Here is a 24,006-nt window from a genome sequence, read left to right on the forward strand (position 1 = left end):
ACACCTTGGAGAGGGTGTGACTCTTCGCCCTCCATGCTTTCCATCCTGCAAGTCATAATGTCCCTGCCCTGCTGGAGTCCCACTGAGTGCCTACCTGTCTTTCAACAACCTCTGTAGGAACCACGGAGCCATGGATAGACACGAGTATCACAGCAGGTCCCGCTCTGCAGACCAGCGGCCCACTATAGAGCGCCTTTCATCCCGCTCACGCTCTACTGAACGCCCCCACGACTCTTCGCTCATGAGGTCGATGCCATCTCTGCCATCTGGGAGGTCTGCACCCCCCTCACCTGCCATGACGAGGTGTGACCCAGATTGGAGAGGCTAACCATCTAACAGGAGACTGGAGTTTTAGTTGCACAGTCATTTCTTTAAGTAATAGCTACACTAGAGGAAGAAATAATTCTAACATTAGCTTCAGAAACCAAAAGAATATGTAAAAAATTACAAGAAGAATAAGAATAAACCCCAGTTAATTCATTATAGTTGTTGTTGAGCTTCTAACAATGAATTTGCAACACACAGGCCTGTCTACCCTAGCTAATTCATATAGCCCTGAGAACAAGCTAAGGCCATGCCCACTGTCCATAAGTTTGTTCTTTTATATTGTGGTTTTCTGTTTACCTGATAGCTATGTAGCTATGTTTCTTTTACCACCACTCTGAGATTTAAATCAATCCAGAAAATTATTTCAGCCTCCAGAGTTGCTTTATTTCTATTAAATGATTGTGTAGCTAAAACCTTTATAGAGCTAATACAACCTAAACAAAACTCAGTCCCATGAGCTCCCACCCAGCCTGACTAACACACACACACACACACGCACACACACACACACACACACACACACACACACACACACACACACACACACACACACACACCAGAGACAAGAAAAAAAGAAATGCACTCAGCATCAACCAATACCCTGCTACCCCGCCTCACCTCACCTTCTCTCACCCCATTAACTGCTCCCTCACAAGAACCCCTTCCCGGCCACCTAGCCACTTTCTGTTTTGTCCCTAAAAGCACTGGTGGATGTGCTCCGTTTTCTCCACACGTATCCCAGGCACAACGATCCCTCCACGGTTTATAGCTTGCTGACTGGGTTTAATTATTTTTTATTTGGATCAAACCACACTGCTCATACATTTGTGTGAGTATAGCAGTGATGGTCCAACATTTTGCTTTGATTTCATCACTAACATCAACTGATGCTGTTTATCCTGTGATGACATTCTGTTTCGTTTTTCTATTTTATTTGTTTTATTTTGAGTTGAAGCCCTTCTGGGGACAGTCTGAATGCATGGTCACACTGGTCTGCTGTATCCGCATTGAACTCTTTTCTCCCTGCAGCTTGATGAGTCGACTGTACACACTATTCACACCTGGCATCTTTTATTGCAGCTCAGTTCCCTACAGTTGATGTAACCCTCCACCTCCATACCATGTGCCAAATGTCACTGATTTATACAGTGATTTTATATTTGGAGATATAAATCACTTTGCATAGTTTAGAAAGGTCTCACATTTCCACAGTTGGTTTCACTCATTATAGATAATCTATATATAGTAGGTGCTAAATTGATAACTTACTCTAAATAATTACTTTAAATCTTGTATTGGATTTGTTAGTGGATTAGATTTAGTACATTGTCTTTATTTTTTGATGATTACAAAGATTTGTATGATGAAACAAAATAGATCTTTTAGTTGAAAATCTCTGATAACACTGTGATGTGAGTGCAACATGGCCTGGCCCTGCATTTACCATCAGTGTTTGATTTTAGTATACGGCTCATAAAATATCTACTGCTTTCTGTTATGTAGGGCACATCCTCGAAGTGGATCAGTCCAGACCAGTCCCACTAGTACACCTATGTCCAGCAGACGAGGGCGACAACTCCCACAGCTTCCACCCACAGGAAAGGACAGAAGTAAGTCACCTGGACGTTTCCTATTCATATAACACGGATAAACATTATTGAACATATACTGGTTGGTATTTTAAGATGATGTTTAATTTGATGACTCAGCTGTTTGGGTCTCAGGAAGCGTGTTTGGTTTATAGCAGTTGCTATAGTTTTTGTTACGCACAAGTGAGAAGGAAAAGATTATTACCTGCTGATGGAGTTGTTTAGTACACTTTAGACGCTTTTATTTATTTTACTTTTATTTTTAAAGCTTCACAAGTTTCTACTTTTGCTGTTCATCCATAACATTTCTACTCGGTTCCTTTTGCATTTCTCTCTCAGAAGATGGAGACGAAGGAACAGAGCCTTGTGAAGGTCTGTACCTGAATGTGTGGGTTTAGTCTTTCAGATGTGGGAGTGCTGGTTGAGCTGCACCTCACTCTGAAGGCCAAAACCCTGTCTGCAATGGCAGGTGGCCGGGTTCAGCGGAGGCTAAACTTGATCATTGCACCCTGAACCTACCTTCTGTTGCAGTTGTGTTTAATGTACTGTTGAGGTGGTCTATGTCATCAGGTCATAAATCCCTGTAGATCTGTCTGGATCCTATTAATTGTACCATTGCTGTGTTCCAATTAGTCTTCCTGTGTCTTTGCTTTGAGTTTTTAACTCCAGAAATTATTTGTTTGCAAATGACTGATTTTTCAAAACTGTTTGGACTGCTGAGATACTTCACCCAAATAATTTAATGCCCTCCTCTCTGTGAGAGCTATTCAGAGGCTTAAATGATTACAAAGTGATGTAGAAGTTGTTGTTCCTCAGCACTCCTTGGGCAAATGTTTTGTGATGCTGTAAAAACTTGTGACATGCGTTGTGATGAGTTCAGTGATTATTTTACTTGTGTTTTTGGTTCAAAATATAGATGAAGCAGATGGTTGTAGCCTTGGAGTCAATGTGAGGAATGACTGTGAAAAAGCTGTAGAGAGAAATCAGGGGTGAGGGCTTGTTGAGTTTTGGAGAACTTGTCAAAGGGGTCACACAGCTGTTTCATCAAAGCTCACCCGTGTCCCTGCACAGTCTCCAGCCAGCCCCACACTGTCTCTCTCTTCATCCTTTTCACTTTTTCTTTTTGTTCTGTCTAAGTCCCACCCTTCGTCTGTGTGGGTGCCATCTTTCGATCACTCTGAAGCCTCCTGTTTAGATCTTGTTGCTACTTTGTGCCACCTTTCAATTATATCTTCCATTCTCACTTTTTCTTTCTTTCTTGTTAATGTCACTTTCTTAGTCTCTACCGTACCTTTCAGGACAATGGCAGCATGTGGGTGGGGATGGGGTGGGTGTATATTGATCTGAGCTTGTGTTGTAGTAGTTACCACTAAAACGTGTGGAACTCAGTTTACATAGTGCGAATGTGTGTGTGTGCGTGAAGCTGCATATGAACTGAATCTATGTTATTGTCCATTGCTGGTGACAAAGAGGTGATGAAATGTGGATAACCCCTGTAAACTTGTGCCTCAAAATTTAGCCACAATTCTCATTAAAAAAAAAAAAAAACTAACTATTTTAATTTATTTCTCTATATGTGGCAACCACTAAGAGGGGACAGAGGAGGAGTGTGGGGCACCTGAAACTCACACAGCTCATTCAGGTGTGTCTAAAGTACAGTGTCCTCCATTCAGCAGAAGACAAGTTTCTGCAGTTATTTACTATGAAAATAAGCACTGGAGTTGGGAAGCTCTTTTCTGTTTTGGACAAGGGTATTACACAGTATGTGTTGATCTACAGTACATTCTTCTTGAATGAACAGAGATACTGTTGGCAAAAAAAATGGAGTTCCCCACAGTTTCTACTTCCTACTGTCCCATCTGTTTATGTGGCACGCATGCGTCCTTTGACTCAGTGGGAGTATTACTCAACACTGTCATAACTGTAGTGTAAACTGAACCAGTAGATTCATGTATAGTAGCCTCATCCAGAAAATGACCTGCAAGCCAGTTTCAGTCCCCAGTTTTAAAAAGATCACAGCAACATTATAAACAGAATTGATAAAAGTATCAATCAAAATGCAGTTTCTTTTTTATCATATGGTTTTGATATGGAATAGAACTCTGTTGTCAGGTTTCCTTAAAACAACGTTATGTATCTATCATCAGTTCTCCTTTAGTGACATTATACTGAATAGCAGGCTGTTTGTTTTATTCTTACTATACTATGCATGCATGCATTCATACTGTGCAATACAGTAACTAGGGGTTCATAACATTTCTATGTAGCATATTATGCAAACAAGTGGTCAGTATTAGATAGTGTTGTGTTTGTATGCAGATCTGTGGTTGGATATTTGTGTACAAGAGCTTATCATACAGTTGTCACATTAAATTGACTTACAGTAACTTAAGTTTTCAGAGCCTCGAAATTTCACAAGCCTCCATTTTTCTCTATGCTAGCAGCAGACAGTGAAGAAAAACCCCAAGGTCCACCAGTAAATGGAAGGAAAGGCAAGTCTGAATGGAGTGATGGTGTGAATTTGCTGTGTAAGCCTCTGTGGTTCTGTTGTGACTTTAACTAGCAGCTATGGTTCTGCAGTGCTTAGCTGCACTGACTTATTTTAGTCTTATTTGGCATAGCACACATAAAAAGTTTTTCATTTTAATCTTACTTTTCCCCCCATTTAATCTCCTACGTGGCCTGAACAAGGTTCATTTTTTATCTAAATAATATTGACTGATCAAATTAAAGATCTGTATGTAGCTACAGCTGATGATAATGCATACAGACTGCTGTGGTTGAAATCTCTGTTGGTCTGTCTTTCCCTATACCTCCAACAAGGCCTCAAAGCTCTAATCTACCCTTTACTTTAAGACTAATTAATTCTGCCCAGCTCCACCTCACAAAGCCAGAGCTCTCCATTCTCTTTGTAAAATTGCCAATCATTTCAATTAGACATGGATTACTGAACACACATACACATAGTTCAAACACTCCTTTAAGCTTGGCAGTCATTTTTTGTACTTGTGTCATTTTTAGGGCATTTCAGAGCAAAATTCAACTAGCTGTAATATGACAGTGATATTGTATGGCATGAGTGAATAAATATATAAATTTAATACTGTTATATGAATTTTGGTCATTATTCTGTGCAGCAGATGTGCTGTAATGCACAATCTTAGGTTTTTACAGAGTCCGAGTGACTGTTACTTCTGTTGGCCAGCAGATGGAGCAAAGTTCATAATCTTTGATGAGGAGCCGTCCTTGTTTTCAGTGCCTAAAAGGAAAAAAGCTCATTCTCTTTCTTCTTCTTTATACTGTTTGTCTCTGTATTGTATACAGTTACTATGTAAGATACAGTTTACAATGATAGCAATTTTTCACTGAGAGAAGAAGAAATGTCCTTTTCGAAAAAAAAAGGCAGTAAAATTGAACTGGCATCATATTTGATCCTAGAAATCTAAATCAAAGTTCTCGTCAGTCTCAAAGTGTCCAAACCAGTGAGTTACTATATGTGTATCTACGTATATATATATGTGTGTGTGTGTTTTCTACTATAGAAGTGACTTGGGAAGACCAGCAACAAGGGCTAAATGGCTCTCTGTCTGATGGAGGGTCACAACCACACCCCTCCCTCACTGACACAGGTTGGTTGGTTGATTGGTTGGTTTGCTTTACTGTAAACAGCATATTCAACTTAGACAAATCATACGAGTCCATGACCAGTAATAAACCCGCCTGGCATGGTCAGACGAAGTATGGTGAGAACCGACAACAACCAGAGATGAAAGTGCATCAGTCTGTCATTTAGTTGTGAACCGAAACCAAGACATGACCTGATTTATAACAGTAAAATAAAATTGCTGTGCAGAAAACATGTAATAGATCATTACAGTAAAACTGTACGGTTTTCATTTTCAGTCAGTCTGTAGGAAATCTGTCATCTGCCAATTCAACGGCTACAGTATCTGTATAATGAACAGTTGTTTTTTTTGGTTTTTTTTTTCTGGGAGATCCAATGCTCTAATACCAGCCATAATAGATGTAAATCAAGACAATTGTGAGGCTTTATCTGCTTATGATCATTCATCTCTTCCTAACAACTTATTTCAGTCTTTAAAATATAGGTTTAGCATTTTCTTCTGAAAGTGAGAAAATCAAGATTTATTTTAAATCAAGAAAGAAGAATGAAACATTTGAGCTTGATTCAGTACTTCTTAGTCTGGTTTTATCCCCTCAAACCTATGCTACATTTAACATATTAGTTGGGATCAGACTGGTGTTGCCAAAAGGCCAGACTTTTAAACAGAGAATCTTCTAGTGCTGATGTGAAGGAGAAGATCTCATTGAGAGAAAGCTTTTCATAATGATGTTTCTCCTGAGAACAGTGCTAGCCATAGTTGTTTACTGTTCATGTATTCATATAAAAGTAAGCAAAACAAAGTACATAAGGATTTTTAATTTTATTTGATCATGGTTTGTGTGGACTCAAACTAGATTATTGAAACTACATGGTATAAGCCTTCAGACCCATTCAAACCTATAATAAGCATGTGTTTGGCCTGTTGGCTCTTTTTGTTTGTTTGATTATGTTTTTCGCTGAGATGGGGTGGTTTCCAGCTTGATGTGGATTTGTAGTGCAGCTAAGAGCTGGTGTTTCTGTAGGTTCTCACAAAGGCAAATTAGTTTGGATTTTGTAATATATACAGTTCTGTGCAGAGGTCTAGAGACACCCCTCATTTCCTCTCATAATGCAGGAAAAACGTTCTTTACTTAATTTTTGGTATTATGTCTAGACAAGTCTAAGAAATAAAATAATCAATGAAGGGTGGCTAAAGATTGTGCACAGTGTGTGTTTGTGTGATTTTTTTTTTTTTTTTACTTCTGCTTTCTCACAGTATTATACAGTTATACACTTAACAACTTTAATGAAGTGAAGTCTGTTTGGTTTGGAGGACTGAAACTGCCAAAATGAAAAATAAATCCAGAAATATAAAAATGATTTTATAAACAAATTGATGTGCAAATAAATTATACAGAAAACATTTAAAACATGACAGAAATTTATATTTATTTAGTCATTTTAAACTGTTTTAATTTAACTTTGTATTGATTTTCCTTTTTTTTGTTGTTTTTTTTTACTTTTTCATGTCATTGTCATTTCATTTCATTTATTTATTTGGTGTTTTTTTTAACCTCCTTTATTTTTATGTCTGTATTTATTTCTGGATTATTTTCCTTTTACATTTTCTTTTCCTCAAAATTATTTATTGCTATTTTTTATTTTCATCTAACATTTTATTTTTTTATTTATTGACACTTTTATTCAGTCATAATTATGTCCTTATTATTTCCAATCTTGCATTTTCTTCTTTAAGAACATGCCTTGAAAGGCAGTTTCTGTCCTCCATAATTGAGATGCTTTTCTACACCATCATGCCCGAGGTACCCTGTTTGCAGAATCAGCTAAATGTGTTTCTATGGAAATGCATCTTCACTTCCAGTCAGTTTAAGCCTCATTTATGTTTACTTGAAACAGTTTGAAGATTTGCTATGTGCATGTAATGGGATTTATGATTATACTTGATTTTAAACAAACGGCATCATTAAATATCACATTAAACAAAGCCAGAGAAAAAGCCAGATATGTTTCTGCAACTATTCCTTCTGATAAGCATATTTACTGTTTTTAAGGGACAATAATTTATCTATGCAAAACACCACCTCTGTTTTTGTTCCACCTGTGAACCTGTGTATGTTGATCTCTCTGTGTCTACACATTTGCTCAACAACTAACGAGGCACCCTGCAGTTTTTTAGCTATCTCACGGCTGGTTAAAGACTCCTCAGCAGTAATATGCCATTTACACAGCAGACATTTTGACTTGTCACAGCATGAAAAGCACATGTGTGATAAACGGTGGAGTGCCTTTCAGTGACCAGTAAACCCTGATAAGGAACCAGCATGCAGTAACAGCAGGATCACCCTTCCCTCTGAGTAGGGTGCAATCATCACGTGTATTTCCCACTATGACAGTTTGTAAACGATGTTTACCTTGCAGGGATTAGAACTTTTAAGCACATCCTTCACAACTGTCTAGAGTTCACTGTTTTCTCATACCAGTTATTTGCTCTGCACTGTTACAAGTACATTACATTCATTTGGTGGACACTTTGTTATCCGTAGGGATTTTATCCAACGTATGACAGTATTTTGTCCAGTGTTTGACATGTACTGTAGACTGGGCTAGCTGTGGACTGAACAAGGGACTTTATAGTTAAAGGACAAATAATCTACCTCCTAAACTACCTAAACTAACAGCCACCTTAAACACCAAATTCTCCCATCCACAGAAAAAACATAACTACATTTTTGGGGGTTTTTTTGCTTGTTTTTTTTTGTTTTTTTTAGCTCTGTGCTTTTGATGGATTTGTAGGCTGCAAAGTGAACATTTATTTTCTTTTTTATTTACATAGATGAAAACTATTTTATATTGTTATCTTGAGACTTGTGCCCCTTTTAAATGAGGAAAAAAATTAATAAATTTATTTATTTAACCACAAAGACTACTTTAATTCATATCTAAATTAACATTGAGATGGTGTTTAAGTAATGAGTTCTTTTTTAAATATTTCTGTGGTGTAGTAATTGGCATTATTTCCTCGTGATCCTGTCTAGGTTATGTGAGGCCTTGCTTCCCACCGAGCTGGTACAAACCCCAGCTCATCACAACACTCAGCTCAATGTGTAGTAAACAAATGGTAAAATGTTATTCGACAGCTCTTGAGGGTTCATCATATCACAACTGATGTCTGCTGCAGCTGGCCTGCATTTTGGGGCAGGGTGATACATTTTTAAACTGAGTTTAGACTTTAAAATTTTCCCAAACTTTGCTATTTAGGCAGTTGTGAATGTAGTTTTCATTATCATGCATTTTTCTTAAAATGAATGTAAACCTATCTTGGCATTTGTTGTTGTATGGAAGTACATCATATCTCTAGTGGAAGTGTTTAGATATGTCTTTTTTCTCTTTGTTTAAAACAACTATTATCCTCTCAGGTTTGCCAATTAATCACCAATTTAATGATTTGTCCGGAAAATCTGTAGCTGCTGCAATTCTTTCATTCAGTATTGTTGCTGTCTTCCATTCCCATTTTTAAATGCCACTCTTTTATCCGGGTGACCTTCTTGATGCAGTTGAAGTACGGGGCAGAAAATCGCTCTCTTGATTATCATTTGACTCTCAAATGAGATGATGTTCGTTACCACGGAAAGATGAAAGCCAGTGATTCTCTTGTCGCTCATTGTCTATTTATTCATGTGATACTTCATTAGACAACCTAATTCAGTATTAGCTGAGCTGAATGCAAATTTGGTAAAAAGTGGTATTGAAATGACGTCTGATGTGAGTTTTCTCCCATCTGATACTTTTGGTTTGTCATGTTCAGAGTGCAGGATGGAGATTAGACAGGAAGGTTGGAGGGCAAAATTGTTGCAAAGAAAGGGTAGCATGACCACTCCTATAAAAATAATGTCAAGTTCATGGGTGCTTGTCTGCACTGGCTCAAAACACATGAAAGAGTCTTGATCACTGCTGATGAAATGAAAGTTTATTTGTAGAGCTAAAGAGATATGAGGGCTCAGCAGGTGGTTCACAGATAATAAGAAGAAGTAAATATGTACACAAACACAATATAAACATACCAGAAGCAATAAAGATGCCTGGAATTAGTAAACAAACCTTTTTGTTGGTGAAATACACTGTAGTTGACTCCTGCAATTGTTTGTCCATGGATGTGTGTATGTTAACGCACAGTCTTGTTTTCTACTACTAGGTGTATTTTTTGCCACTTTCACCTAATGTGGTGAAACACTGTGAGGCAGTCGCCCCTCTCCTTTGTGTCCTCGCTGCTCTGTGCTTTCAGTTTGTGTTCTTTTTTTTTTTATGTTATTTTTCCAGGCTGTCTTTCCACAGTTGCCTCATGCAGAAGTGACATCCACTTCTTCCTTTACCCCTTCTCCTCTCTCCCTCTCTCCTCACCTACCTTCAGCAAGATCTCAAGTTTCTCTATGGTTCGGTGCATTAACATATCTTTCCTGTTTCAGCACTTTTTCCTTTAAAGCACAGAACCTCACCCTTCCAACCCCCCCTTCTCTTCAGTTTCTATTAACTAAACTCTTGACCCCTACCTTAGCTTCTCCCGGCCTCGCTTCCTCTCGCTCTACTTTGACTTTTCACTGTGCTCATGGTGGTTTGTGTGTTCTTGGTGTACTTGGTGTACTCTTTGATTTTGTTTGTGTGTTTTGTGCTTGTTGTTTTGTTGTTGTTGTGTCATATTGTTGTTGTGTTGTGTCCCCACTCCTCCCTCCCATCCACTTACTCCTCACTCTAACCCTTCCAAACCTGACATATACAATGATGGCGTCATCCTCCTTCTCCCACTTGGTAACCCCCCTCCTCCTTCCTGACCCTTTGTGCATCCTCTCACATCCATGTTCCTCTCCTTTGTCTGTGTCTGTCCATTTTGTGATGTGAACCCAGAAGACACGGACTCACCAAGTTGGACGAACTCAGGTCTGTCCCTTCTTCTTCTTCACCTTTTTCCTTTTCTGACTCAGCCTCCTTCCTTCTTCTGCTTTTATTTTCTCTGTACATCTTTCTGGCTTGCCGTCCCTCACCCGCCTCCCCTCATCCCAGCCTTATTCTCTCGCTTTGCTTACCTTCATTTTCTGGTGCTTTTTGCTCTGTTAATTGTTCTCTAGATAATGCTTCCAGCTTCTTTATCATGTCTACATTTTTATTTTGCTGTGGACAGACTGAGTGGGCTTACTGTTCACAACCATGATTATGGTCTTGTCAGTTTGGTTTCTTTGGAACAGTTGTTGTCATGAGACACTGTCCTAAGTCCTACCTAGACAAAAACCTTATGGGTTGACAACAGCAGATATCTCGCTGTGGATGTACATTTGCAAAATATTTCAAGATTAATTTTGTGCCTATTTAAAGGTATGTGTGTAGTACTAATGAATACACAGCATTTTATCTGCTCTGTTTAGAGAATCAGATCACCCAAAGAACAAAAATTTTCACCAACTAAACTCAAATGTAAAAACAAAATTGTGGATTTTTACACCACATCACTTCTGCATCAGGAAGTTGCTTACTTGGCCACAACTCCTTTTGGACTGCACAACATCTGTGTGGCAACACTTTTTGAGATCTGTTCCAAAATAGTTTGGCTTTCAGCTGTGTGTGGCAAAATTGCTGCAGTGTACAAATCTGCTGCATAGCATTCACTCAGGCTGCTCTGAAAATGTCGACATTAGAGCTGGTTGCAATGGAGAAAGATTTGCCTGAGTAGCATTTAACTTTATTTCATCTGTCATGGACCCATCTGATTCTCCAAGCTGAGAACACTGATTGTTCTCTGCTGCAGAAAGGATACTGGCTGCTTACACACATTACATACAACCCCACTTTATAATAAAGAAAATATCACATTTTAATTGGCCAAATGGTTAATGCTATTAAGTACAGCGGAAATAAAGAATAATTTTCTTGGTTTTTTCTCTACTTTAATAGCTGTGGAATGAAGCACGTTCAGGCAATGCAGAAATAATTATAAGTATAGCAGATGCTTCATTTATGACGATGGAACCAGTCAAAGTCATCATCTTTCATCTTTTATGTGCATTTGAACATCTATTGCAAACAAATGAGAATTCATCTTTTATCTAATTCAGAAAGAAGACTAATGTGTTTTACTCTTTGCTGTGACTATCCAGATCTCAAATTAGAACATTATGTATGAAAAGTCTAGCAACTCCTTTATTATTCCAGCTGGCGTTAGAGTAAATACGATTTAAATCACAGTAAAGCTAAAATGTGAAACTTCGACGTCACAGGAATTAAAGACAAAGTCAACACAACAAACACTGCACATGGCTAAATGAAAGATGTAGCATAAATAGAGAAGTTAAAATGATTTTCCTTTTAACTGCAATAAAATAAGCAATTTACTGATGTTCCTGTAAGAAACATTTACTTTAATAAAACAGACTCAACTGAACTCAGTTTTACCTCAAAAGTGAGCTAATTCACCCGTGCAGTTAATTTTCTCCAGCTTTTTTTACTCGTCCGTGTGTGTGTGTGTGTGTGTTTGTAAGTTAAAGTACAGGCATATTATATTTGTGCATGCTATGTGTTTGTGTGTTTTCACCTTTGCTTAATCATTGCAGTCATGACTCAAAAGTAGAGACATGGAGCGGTGTTTACATAAATAAAAAGAAGAAAAATGAGATGTTCAGCTAGAATGTATCTGTGTTACTGTAAAGAAGTATTATTATTTTATCCTGTATTTTATGCATAGCTCCCATGTCATGGTACTACCTGCACAGATCAATGGCTATACTTATTGACTGATTATGGGATCATGTAATGGTTGAAATAAGGTTTACAGGAATATGAACTCTAACAGATCTACAAAAGGATTTGATGGTGAAAAAATGGGTAGACAGGATAATGTAATATTTTTTTAAAGTATTTTAGCATCTGCTGAATTGTGTCTTTTGCAATAGTTTTGTCATTTCGGTGTTTTATTTGTTGTTTCATGGAGAATTTCAAAGTTTCTCTAAAACTATCTTTAGAGTTTGCGATGTGGAAGTACTTGAAAATTTGCCTTAGTACTTGAAGCTGTTTGAGTTATGGATCAGTAAGTTGTTTCATTTATTTAATATTAATAGCTGAATTAACAAAATAAGGAACAAGTTGAATGAGGTTGAATTGTGGATATTTGGACACAATGGAAGCAGGTTAATATGTCATGTAGCTTTCTTTTAACTGTGTGTCTTTTCTTTGTCAACACAGTCAGCCATTCAGCTTTTCCCCATTAGATCTGTCCTTGTCATAGCTCATGGTTCATAGCTGAGCTGAAGCTTGTCTCTCACCATAACAGAATACTCCTTTCATCAGTCTCTCCTCACAGTACTGGTTCCTATCTGACTGTGATCTGGCTCTGTGCTCAGGTATGGACATGGAGGAGAGGACCAGACAGATGAAATTAAAGATGAACAAGTACAAGCAGGGAGCCAGCTCTGACTCCAGACTGGAGCAGGACTACCACAAGGTAAATACTTCTCCAGATATGTTGCTTTAGTGTTCCAGAGAAAAAACATCTATCTTCAGTAAACTGTTTGCATACTTGTGCTGCAGTGAAGAGGCCATACAATACAGTATCTGTTGCATTCAAACGTTATACTAATGCATGTAGCACTGTTATACTATCAATGTGCATATTGTTAATTGCTATTCAAATAGGTGAATTTAAATATCCAGTAAAGTGAGTCCTATATAAAGGAGTGACTTATCCATCTTCATGTGTAAGATCAATTAAACTGCTTAGAGCTCATGTTTTTCTTTTTGATCGTAGGATTAAAATGTTGCACAGCGAAACTAAATCTGCACCATGAAGGCATTGTAATGGCGGCAATTCTGGAAAAAGCCTTTAGAAAAATCTGTTTAAAATATTAGTTTTTGTGCTATTTCTACTAATTTAGACTTGAACATGGAAAGGTATCTGGTTGTTGTCTGATCCTATTTTACAGTTAATGGCTCACAGCTGTCGTCATCTGAAGACATGTTTACAAAAAACAGGAGCCTGTATTTCTCGGCATTCAGGGAAGATGTCAGTAAAACTGTGGATGATGTTCCCACAGAATTTATGGTGGGAACAAAATAAGCAAATATATATAGTAATAAACAGGAACAAAGCATGATGAGCTGCGAATGGTTTTGGTGCAGCATGACAGGAGTCATGACTCGCTGCTTGAGATTCCAGGGTGTCTTTGACATCATTTAGTCTAGAATAACATGATTTGGTAATCAATAGTATGTTCTCTTCCTTCTCACACGCTATCCTCCTACTGGTGCTGCACAGCAACTACAGTCAGCTGTAAAAAGACAGTTTTCTTTATTTTTGGGTTAATAATAATAATAATAATAAAAATAATAATAATAATAATTGTAATTGTAAATCAGTTGGCAGTGATATGTGCTAACAATCCCCTTCCTAATTTTACAGTTTGAAAGGAAAACTCAGATGAATAATTATGAAACAGTCATGCGTCCATAAGTGATGATAAACGGGGCCTAACCAGGCTACGTTTAACCAATAAAAACCCAGTTAAATTCAGTCTAGTTCAATGTTTCAAATCAAATCACCCAAACATGCAAAATATGCACAATATACAGTATATCTGCACACACTATTTCGAGTTATGCAAATAACTTTGCTCACATCTTAGTATAAAATAACATTTAAAACCTTTAACAACAGAGTCATTGTTCTGTAGGATAAAATGCTGATTTTATTTCCTGTTTTGACTGAAAAAAAAAACAAAAAAAAAAAACACACCAGTCATGGTATGACATCCTGCTCTTGAGTTTTCTGAATATCATTCTTCATGACTTTACACCATACAAGCAAAATTCAGTTTATATAACATGTATTGGGAAAGAAGGCAGATGTTTGAGTGGTTTAAAAATATGAGAGAAATAAAATATACTACGAGTAAAAGAAGGTAAATTTTCTGTATTAAAGAAAAAAAAAAAACATTTTGTCTTTTCATTTAGGTGAGCTGAGCCCTAAAACTACTCATTTAAATTTTAAGGAATGTGACACTTGAGTTTTTCCAGGACCAAGTATTTACTACTGTGCTCTGGCGAGGTCCTGAACACGTTTAGAGAACTGAGCCCGAGCCTGCCCTCTCATTGCAGTCTGAGCCAAGACGTTACCAGACAAAAAGCTCCCTGTCTGCTTTCCTTTTAAGTCAGTGCTATGCAAACTATTGCAACAGGAGAAGCCAACGTGCCTCAACAAGTCTATAAAAAGCAGATTAGATTGTGACTTGTCCTTGTCTGTTGAACATTATCCTTTCTTCAAGTCCAATTGACAAAACAAATGTTCTCATTATTATTAAACTAGTGATGAGTGAATACTTGTGAACTATATAATCCACTGTGGTTACTGTAATGCTCAGCCCAGGTTCTCTTACAATAAACATTTCTCTGAAAAATACACACATGATGTTTTAAACACAACCAGGTTTAGCCAGCCAATATTGTCCTTACACGTAAATTTCTAAGGAAATTTGGAATGAAAGTTCATGTCATGTGAATCCTTTAATGTCAGCTCACTACTTTTTACTGCTCTTGATACTGAATGGCACCGTTTCCCTTCCTGTGTAGCAAGGATATCAGAAATACTCTATTAGAAATATATTTATCATCTCTTTTGCTGGTTTTATTTGTTTTCATTTATTATTATTTTTATTTTTCTGTGTAAGAGTGTCCATGTGTCTGTTTCCCTTTTATAATTTTTTTTTTTGTTTTGGTCTACGGTTTAATGTTTTTATTGTTCTATTTTCCTATACTGAAATGCTCTGACATACCATAATGAAATGCTCTCACATACTATAATGAAATGCTCTCATATTCTATACTGAAATCATTCACACACAATAGTGAAATTTCAGAAATTGCATTTCACTAGGATGTATGAAAGGAAGTCTACTAGTGTGTGTGAGAGCGGATTTCACTTGGAAAAGAAGTCATTTCAGTTGAAACGGAAGTCACGTAGTAGAAAAATACAGGAGCGCATTTTCAAAACAAACTGAAGAAGAAGAAGGAGTTGGAGAACACCGTGACAGATGTTTTGCGAAGACTTATGCTGTATTAACATTTGTTGATTCGCCTGGAAGTAATCTCAGTGAAGCAACTGGCATCTTCAATACTATTCTGGCCTCAGCGGAGACTATTAAGGGTTAACACGAAATCAGCCAGAAACCGACAGCAGTAAGTCTGATGGAGGACATTCTAACTGGCCACCTACAGTAGCATAACTCAGCCATTGGGATATACAGAACTATAAAACGAAGACCTGGACAGCACTGTGAGTCATATTCTGGAGAATACTCCAAATGCAGGTGAAGAGTATGTTGTCCAGTGCTGTCCAGGTCTTCCTTTGAGAGTACTGCATATCTTAAGGGCACTAGGTGGCTAGTTAGCGTGTCCTCATTCAGACTTGCTACTGTCAGTTATCCAGTTGCTGTCCTAACATAGACCTAACCCTTCTAATAGTATCGGCTGAAGCCAGCATAGTATTGAGGAAGCCAGCTGCTTCACTTAATTATCATAAACTTATGACCACATCAATAGAATTAAACAGTCCCACTGCCATTGAACAGAAGCTACATCTGCTGTGCTTTCTGCAAACAAGATGACAAGTTGAAAATGTCCGTGTCCCAGCCACAAATTTTAATATAATGTTATAAATACAACAACACAGTTACTATCTCAGTTACATAAGCATGATGCTTCAACACTAACTTAAACACTGACAAATGAAAACAATAGCACAGGGTTGAGAACTTCCTTTATCAAACACTGAGTCAAGGATGAGACAGGCACCTGCATTTCAGTATAGTATATGAAAGCATTTCAGTATAGTGTATGAGAGCATTTCAGTAGAGCATATGAGAGGAAATTTCAGTATAGTATATAAGAGGCAGTTTCAGTATAGTATATGAGAGGTTTTACTATAATGTGTGAATGATTTCAGTATAATATATGAGAGGTTTCCAGTATAATTTGTGAATGACGTAAATTTCACATGTGTCTGTGAGAGGGTAATTCTGAATAATGTCTCAAACGGCCCCTCATAATCGCTACCACTGAGTCACATTTTTGTTACAAGTTTAATGTATCTCACCATTAGAATAGTGAATTGTAGAAAGTTTCAAATGAACAGCAATAGATTTGAAGTACAAATGTAAATGCATTTAAAAAACTTTCAAATGGCAAACCTGGCATGTTGCAGAAACATCATGCCTATTTTTCTGCTCCTCTCTTAGACCACACTTATAACCCTTCATCATTTACAAGCATTTACTGCAGCAGTACTTTAAATTAAGTCAAATCAGTCTTTATTTATAAAGCATTTTTCATATGAAAGCAGCGCCAAGTGCTTTAAATGATTACACAAGTACAAAACACTTAAGTTCAAGAATGTACTGTATACCTGATCATACTTTCTTTTACACACAGTCACTTTTTTTTTTTTTTTTATCATATTCACATTTAGCCTTTTTATTTTTTAAACATGGATACTCTCTGCAGCTCTGAGGTTCTCTGGCAGGCTTTTCCAAAGTCAAGGGCCATAGTGACGGACGGAATGAGGCCTTGCCATAAGTTTTAGTCCTAACTATTGGAACAACTATAAGATCAGTACAAGGTGACCTCTGGGTCCACGAGGTTCATAATTTAAAACCAGGTCAACTAAATAAGACCCAAGACTATGAAGACATTTATAAATAACTAAAAGAACCCTAAAATCAATCCTGAAACACACAGGAAGCCAATGCGGCAGCAGAGCAGGTCATCAAATGATTGGAAGAGTTGCAGTTCAAATGCTGTTTTTATTCAAAAAACTAATTTGATTGGGCAAAAAAAAAAAAAACAAAAAAAAAACAAAACGGTGGCTCTGTGATGAACAAGACTGTTTGGGTCTAAATTACTCTTCTTTAGAAGGGCTTCAGTACTGCCATTTGACAGGCAGATGGGAAAACACCCATGGAGAGAGTCTAGAGTGTGTAACTCACTATGTTTAAAAGCTCAAAGTCAAAGTAACCATAAAAAGTTTTTAAAAGGAATTTGGAAATGGGATCTAAAAGGCAAGTTGTTTGGTTTAATTGGGAGAAAACCCAACCAAGCATCTTTGCATCAACCAGGACTAAACTCTCCAGATGTTTCCTCAGATAAAAACATTAGCATTTTGTTGAGAAAAAATACTGGAAATGATTTTATTTCTGAAGTGATCTGCAAAGTCCTTACATGCAGCATCTGATGCTCTCACGGAAGACTTGTTAAAATCAATGTTTATTAAAAAATATATATTTTAAAAAAGAATTTCATATTTTTTTTGTTTTGTGATGAGATTTGAAAAATGGAGAGGTTCTTGCCTGCATTGTTGTATATGTTTTATTATTCCTAAAAAATCTCTAAGTGAAGTATTTATTTTTAATGATTTAGTTTTAAGTGAAACAGCAACAACAATACAATAAAATCACATGATGCAGGTAAAAACTGAGCAGGTGTACAGTGAAAAATATCAATAAAATTTGCAGCCACCTCAGAATTTATATACTGTTTCCTCACAGTTCGAACTGAGACATCCTTTTGGATAAAACTGGTGACGTTAAAAAATACACAGTAGTGGTCAGACGCAGCCAGGTCATCAACAGAAGACACACCAGTGGACAGGCCATAGGTTATGACCAAGTCCAGGGTGTGTCATCTGTTGTGAGTAATATCACATGCTTTTTAAAATCCATACACTTTAAAAGATTTAAAGACTGGCTTAAAGACTCACATATTGATAACAGTGTGTTTAAAGACACACTGTTATCAATATACAAGTTAAAATCACTAGTTTTTAAAAACTTGTTGTGTTTGGCGTATATCAGTGTTAAAATGTCAGAAAATTCTTAGTTGATCTGTAGACTATGACAGTGTTGTGACTTGTGTTGATATTAGGACTGTTAAATTATTAAAATTTTTTATCAGATTAATCACAGTTTAAAAATTAATCAATCGTGATCAATCACCATTTCAATCAATCACATTTGTGCAAAATGAAAAGGAATTTTTTTTGTTTGTTTGTTTTTAAATGCGGGTAAAGTGCGAGTTCGGCACGCTCTAAACACGAAAAGTATTGGCATTAAAACATTGTCATTCTCCACAGGGGCAACACCCCTGTGTGGTTTTTCACATCATTCATTTTTATGTTTATTCTGAAATCCATCCACAGAGCCAGACAGCTCACCTTTTTCATCTTGCCTCTTCATGTCCCTTCATTATAACGGAGAAATGACGGATGTATGGGGCTTGTTATGCCATGCATGTGTTAATTGCATAAAATATAAATTTTTAAAGCAATTAATTACATAAATTAGTTACAAATGTTAATGGTTTTTTTTTGACAGTTTTAGTTGATAATGAACATTAGTCTATAAAAAATTAGAGGCATAGGGGATTGCCCACTCTCAGGACTTTAACAGTTTGAATTATTCTCTCATTTGGTATGAATAACCATTAACATGTGAAAAGAGCATAAACTAAGAGGTTTTGTTCTCATTGAATTTGTATTTGCCCAAAGGACTTCACAAGCTTTTTTTTTAAATGTGATGAGGTATCACTATCATAATAACTGTTAAATCTTATGGGTTTTTTTTTTTTTTTTTTTTCTTTCCTCTCTGCAGCGATCAGGCAGAGATCCCCGGGGCTCTGACAACTTGTCAGCCAAGTCATCGGACAGTGATGTAAGCGACGTGTCCGCTGTATCGAGAACCAGTAGTGCCTCTCGGTTCAGCAGCACGAGCTACATGTCTGTCCAATCAGAACGGCCGCAAGGAAACCGCAAGATCCGGTAGGCCGATGACCACACCAGTGGGCGTTGTTCTTTTTCTTGCTTGTTGAACTTCATCAAGCTGTTATCAGGAATGGACAATTCCCCCTCAGCTGTGAGCTTGTTTCACATCACCACGTCCAGACGTTTTCATTTGTGAAATAGTTTGCACCTGGTTAAACCATTTTCTCTCTGCAGTGAGTTCAGGTTTGGCTCTGTTTTATAAAATCTGGAACCAAATGGTTGAACTCTGCTTTTTCACACTGTGGGGAAGTGTGTCCATTTCTGACAATACATGACATTGGACATCTCTTAGGCATCTCTTTGGGTGTCAAACTGCATGATGCTTTGCTGTTAATTTTTATGTCTTCTGTTAATTTAAATCACTCTGCTTTCTTGGCTGCAGTGTGTCTCTGTGTCTGTCTCTTTTTTCTGTTGTTGTTGACATTGTTCATGCTTTGCTTGGTTTTTCTTTCTGCTTTGCATGTGCATCTCTCTTTGCTTCTGTTTCCGTCTTCAGCCAATTGCAAACAAGAAACCAGTCTCGGGAGAGAGATGAGCAGTTAGGAGAGGTGCAGGAGAGGGAGGAGGTGGGAGAGAGGGGGAGAAGGGCGAGTAAAGAGGAGAGATTGCAGGGAGAAAGCAAGGAATCAGGGGGAAAGACAGACAGAGACCAAGAGCATCAGGAAGATTTGATGGAGAAAGAAGAGGACTTGCACCAAAGGAGTATCTCAGAGACTGACCTCAGGTAACACCTGTGCTGCTAACTTTAATCACAGCCTAACAACAAAAAGAAAACTACTAACAAGATTAAGCTCCCAGTGGTTCTTTGCTCTTTGCTTTTCCACTTTCCTACAACCACCTGCAGTAACTTCCTCTACCCTTCGACCTTGATGATGTCTTAACTGTGGCCACGTTCTACTGTTACTGGTGCTACAGTGGCATTTATGACCTTCAGTAACCCATGCAGCCGTTTCACACATTAGTTGTTCATAATGTGGATGTAGAAACACTGCAGTGATGATTTTCAGAGTAGAGTACCCGCTCACCTTATACCTCAGTACTGTTGGATCCTGTGACATCAACACTGGATGTGGTTAGTATCAATAAAGTCTTAGTGATTCTGCATTTAGTCAGAGATAAAACTATGTAGGATGTAGGATGAAAAAAAGTGTGATATTAGTTTTATGATTGATTTCTGACAATAACTGTATTTCAGTGTAAAATGTCACACATACATGTCTGAATGCATGTATGGACATCTTTACTTTTTAAATTCATGCATGCAGATTTAAGTTGTAGCATGTTAAGCCTATATATATATATATATATATATATATATATATATATATATATGTATATGACTATATATGTAACATGGCACCATTTCATTGTGCCCACAAGAGATTATAGTTTCCTTTCTGAGATGGTTGGAATAGCTGATCTAAAAAGTATGTCAGGAAGAAATTGATTTGGAATCCCAGAGCAGGATAAAAGCTTAGCTTGCACCCCTAATAAGATGCCGTCACTATCAAATCACATTCACAGCAGGATTCCAGTTAGTACCTCTTACCAACATTAGAATTTATCCTTGGTCTTAAGAAAAACCACTTTAAGATAAAAGCAATATGCTCTTACATGCAATTAACACTTCACTTGTGTGTACCGTCAGCATGATTGAGAAAACACATTACGCTTGTGTGAGAGCCTAAAAACACGTGAAAATACAGTGCTTACATACTGCATTCAGTTCAAAAGAAGATTAGGGAATTCTGGGACGATGTCCTGTTGTCCGTTGGGATTGCTCTGAGGCTGCAAGCTGTGTTGCATTACTGTGCTGCTCAATGTTGGAACGTTGCATCAATATTTTGTCTTTCAGCCTGTGTTGTTCACTTGTTGTTCGAGTCCTGCTTTGTTCTTCTGCACCTTGTCAAACCAAACCTCTTCCATTCCCTCCAGTTTTTCCTCAACATGCTATGCACACTTCACTTTCTTTCTGTGTCGCAACACAACCCTCATTTCTACACTGTCACTTGCAATTAATTCACTTTCAGTAAAAAGTCCACTTGAGTAAAGATATCTTAAAAATATTTCATCTTACTGTTGTATCTTATAACAAACAACGTATTTATTTACTGAAAGTGAGCTGAACTGGTCACGCTTTTAACCTGCAGACACCTTTTGTCTGTGCAATCGATGACAGCTTCATGACAGCTACAGTATAAACCGAAGACACACATCCCCTTTTTGACCAGGTGCTAGTGCTGGATTGGTGCTAGAGCCTTTTCAAAGATGATGTGTGTTTCCACAACAGAGTCAAAAAATGTTGGAAACTTCCTGAAATATTCTCAGATTTTCTGTATTTAACTTTGTTACAGTTGGGTTTAAGACCCTTCATATCAAATCATGCATTGTTCCTGTTCCTCTAAGTATGCATTTTATTGTTTTTGTAGCGACTATAAAGAAATCCTGGTGAACGATGCAAAGCACAAGGTCATGTTACTTAGCTGAACACACATTGTTATGAACTTCTTGCTTAGCTTGTCAAGTAAAACACGAGAGCAGCTACAGCTTGTATCGTCCCATGAACTTTAATTTACCCACTGAATAGCAAAAGATAATAGAGAAGGACCTTAATAACAAAATCAAGTGATTTACAAACGTTTAACAAAGTGATCACTGAAAATTCTGCTCATTTTGATCCCAACTGAAAGTTTTCAAGGCATTCTTCTTCTTCCTATTTTTGTGAAATCATTGACTTACTCAGCCTTTTTGTATGACTCTACAATCCTGAGGCAACCTTGATTTATTTAGCCATAAACACAAACATAAGGAAATTTCCAGTGATCATTAACACTTTCACCATGTACAGTCTTGTCTACAATGAACTAAGTTGACTACCATTTTGTTTTAAAATGAGGTGGATGTGACCTCACATTAAAATGACATGGCAGCATTTGTCAGTTCATAAGGACCATTCCAGCTGAAAAGGGCAGCAATGGGCACAATTCTCAAGCGTCAGCTGGTAATACTAAAACATTAAGTCACAGCGAATTGTTACAACCCATATCAGGGGTATGACTGGGTGCAACACAAAAGTACGTCGGGACAGATGTAAAAGTTAAACACAACACATTTTATTGACACAAACATAAATCACAGAATAAAACCTGGAACAAAGGTAAACAAGTGTTGGGGTTAGTGAAACTGCAGAAAAGAAATACAAAAGGTTTAACCTAAAACCATACACAAAAACCCACCAAGTAAAATGAAGGAGTGTCCATAACCCGGGGTGATAACTAAACAAACAAAAGAGCAGCAGTTCCCATAAACTAAGTGACATCCGTCACAAACAATAAAGCCTAACCTAGTCCAACACAACGAAACCTATAATAAAAAGAATAACAAAATGGCAGAACACAAACTAAGGTGCAGCAAAGCTAGAACCAAAACTGGGTGGATAACGAAGGTGAGTCCAAACTATACAAGACTAGAACTAAGTCCCCTAAAGGAACATGAACAGCTAGGGGGTAACCCTGCTGTGAATACAAAAATAGTCTTGCACCCAAAAGGACCACCATATAGCACAGCGAACACACAGAAAAGCCATGCCACCATACATCTGCCAAACACAAACTAAACCCGAAGGTCATCAAAATGGCTGAACACAAACTAAGGCAAAGCGAAGCTTGAACCGAAACTGGGTGGTTAACAAACAAACAGACCATAACTAAATCCCCTAACGGAACCCGAACAGCCAGGAGAAACCCCAATGTAAATACAAAATGGTCTAATACCAAAAGGACTACCACTAAGCACAGCGAACACCCAGAAAAGCAACCCATCCATTCTTCAGCCAAACCGAGAGAAGAGGCCATCTGTGCTAATTAGCCTTTCTCATCTAAGGTGAGGGGATGCAGTCTGTGCTGTCCGCTTCTCCCTCTCTAAGGTGAGGGGAAGCAGCCTGTGCCGTCCGCTTCTCCCTCTCGACTAAACACTGCAGCAGCCCTTTATTTCGGCTTTCCACCAAGCTGCAGTTTGATTGGCCGAGCGTGGAGCCAATTACCGGGTAGGAGACCTGGGGTGCATTTGCTCCAGCAACTCCAAATGGACGTCAGGGCCAGGGATTTGCATATAGAACAAGCCCCAGCTGTCCGCAATGAGTGGCACTCATAAGAAAATAGAGGAGCAAGGAAGAGTTGTCTTTTCATGGCTGCACCCCTTCACAACCATGTTGATCTCGGTTTTTTATCATCCAGTTTCGGGCTAGATACACTCAGCCTGATCTTATTGCAGAACTGATACTAGAGTATCTGTGGTGATTCAACATAGTGCAAAAATCCATCCATCCATTTTCCGCCGCTTATCCAGAATCGGGTCGTGGGGGCAAACCCAGACTTCCCTCTCCCCGGCCACATTCGCCAGCTCATCTGGGGGGATCCCGAGGCGTCCACAGGCCAGCCGAAAGATGTAGTCCATCCAGCATGCCATGGGTCTTCCCTGGGGCCTCTTTCTGGTGGGACATTCCCAAAACACCTCACCAGGGAGGCGTCCAGGAGGCATCCTAACCAAATGCCTGAGCCACCTCATCTGGCTCCTCTCGATGTGGAGGAGCAGTGACTCTACTCTGAGCCCCTCCTAGATCA

At 38.0% G+C, this 24,006-nt stretch overlaps 1 protein-coding gene across 34 annotated transcripts in view; it reads left to right on the plus strand.

Moving 5' to 3' along the window:
- The window catches only part of rims2a (regulating synaptic membrane exocytosis 2a), a 145,318-nt gene that overhangs the window by 96,449 nt on the left and 24,863 nt on the right, over window positions 1–24,006 (plus strand). For 19 of the 34 annotated variants that reach the window (XM_041988743.1, XM_041988733.1, XM_041988736.1 and 16 more), the window contains 5 exons: window positions 118–303; window positions 1,831–1,937; window positions 2,256–2,288; window positions 12,924–13,024; window positions 19,215–19,381. In XM_041988743.1, coding sequence (XP_041844677.1) covers window positions 118–303; window positions 1,831–1,937; window positions 2,256–2,288; window positions 12,924–13,024; window positions 19,215–19,381 — 594 coding nt within the window. Of the gene's footprint in view, window positions 1–117; window positions 304–1,830; window positions 1,938–2,255; window positions 2,289–10,282; window positions 10,474–12,923; window positions 13,025–19,214; window positions 19,382–19,880; window positions 20,109–24,006 lie in introns of those variants that run through there. The other 15 variants (XM_041988751.1, XM_041988762.1, XM_041988763.1 and 12 more) reach the window with 5 other exon arrangements.

Source organism: Melanotaenia boesemani, chromosome 6, assembly GCF_017639745.1.
Source record: "Melanotaenia boesemani isolate fMelBoe1 chromosome 6, fMelBoe1.pri, whole genome shotgun sequence".
Lineage (NCBI taxonomy): Eukaryota > Metazoa > Chordata > Actinopteri > Atheriniformes > Melanotaeniidae > Melanotaenia > Melanotaenia boesemani.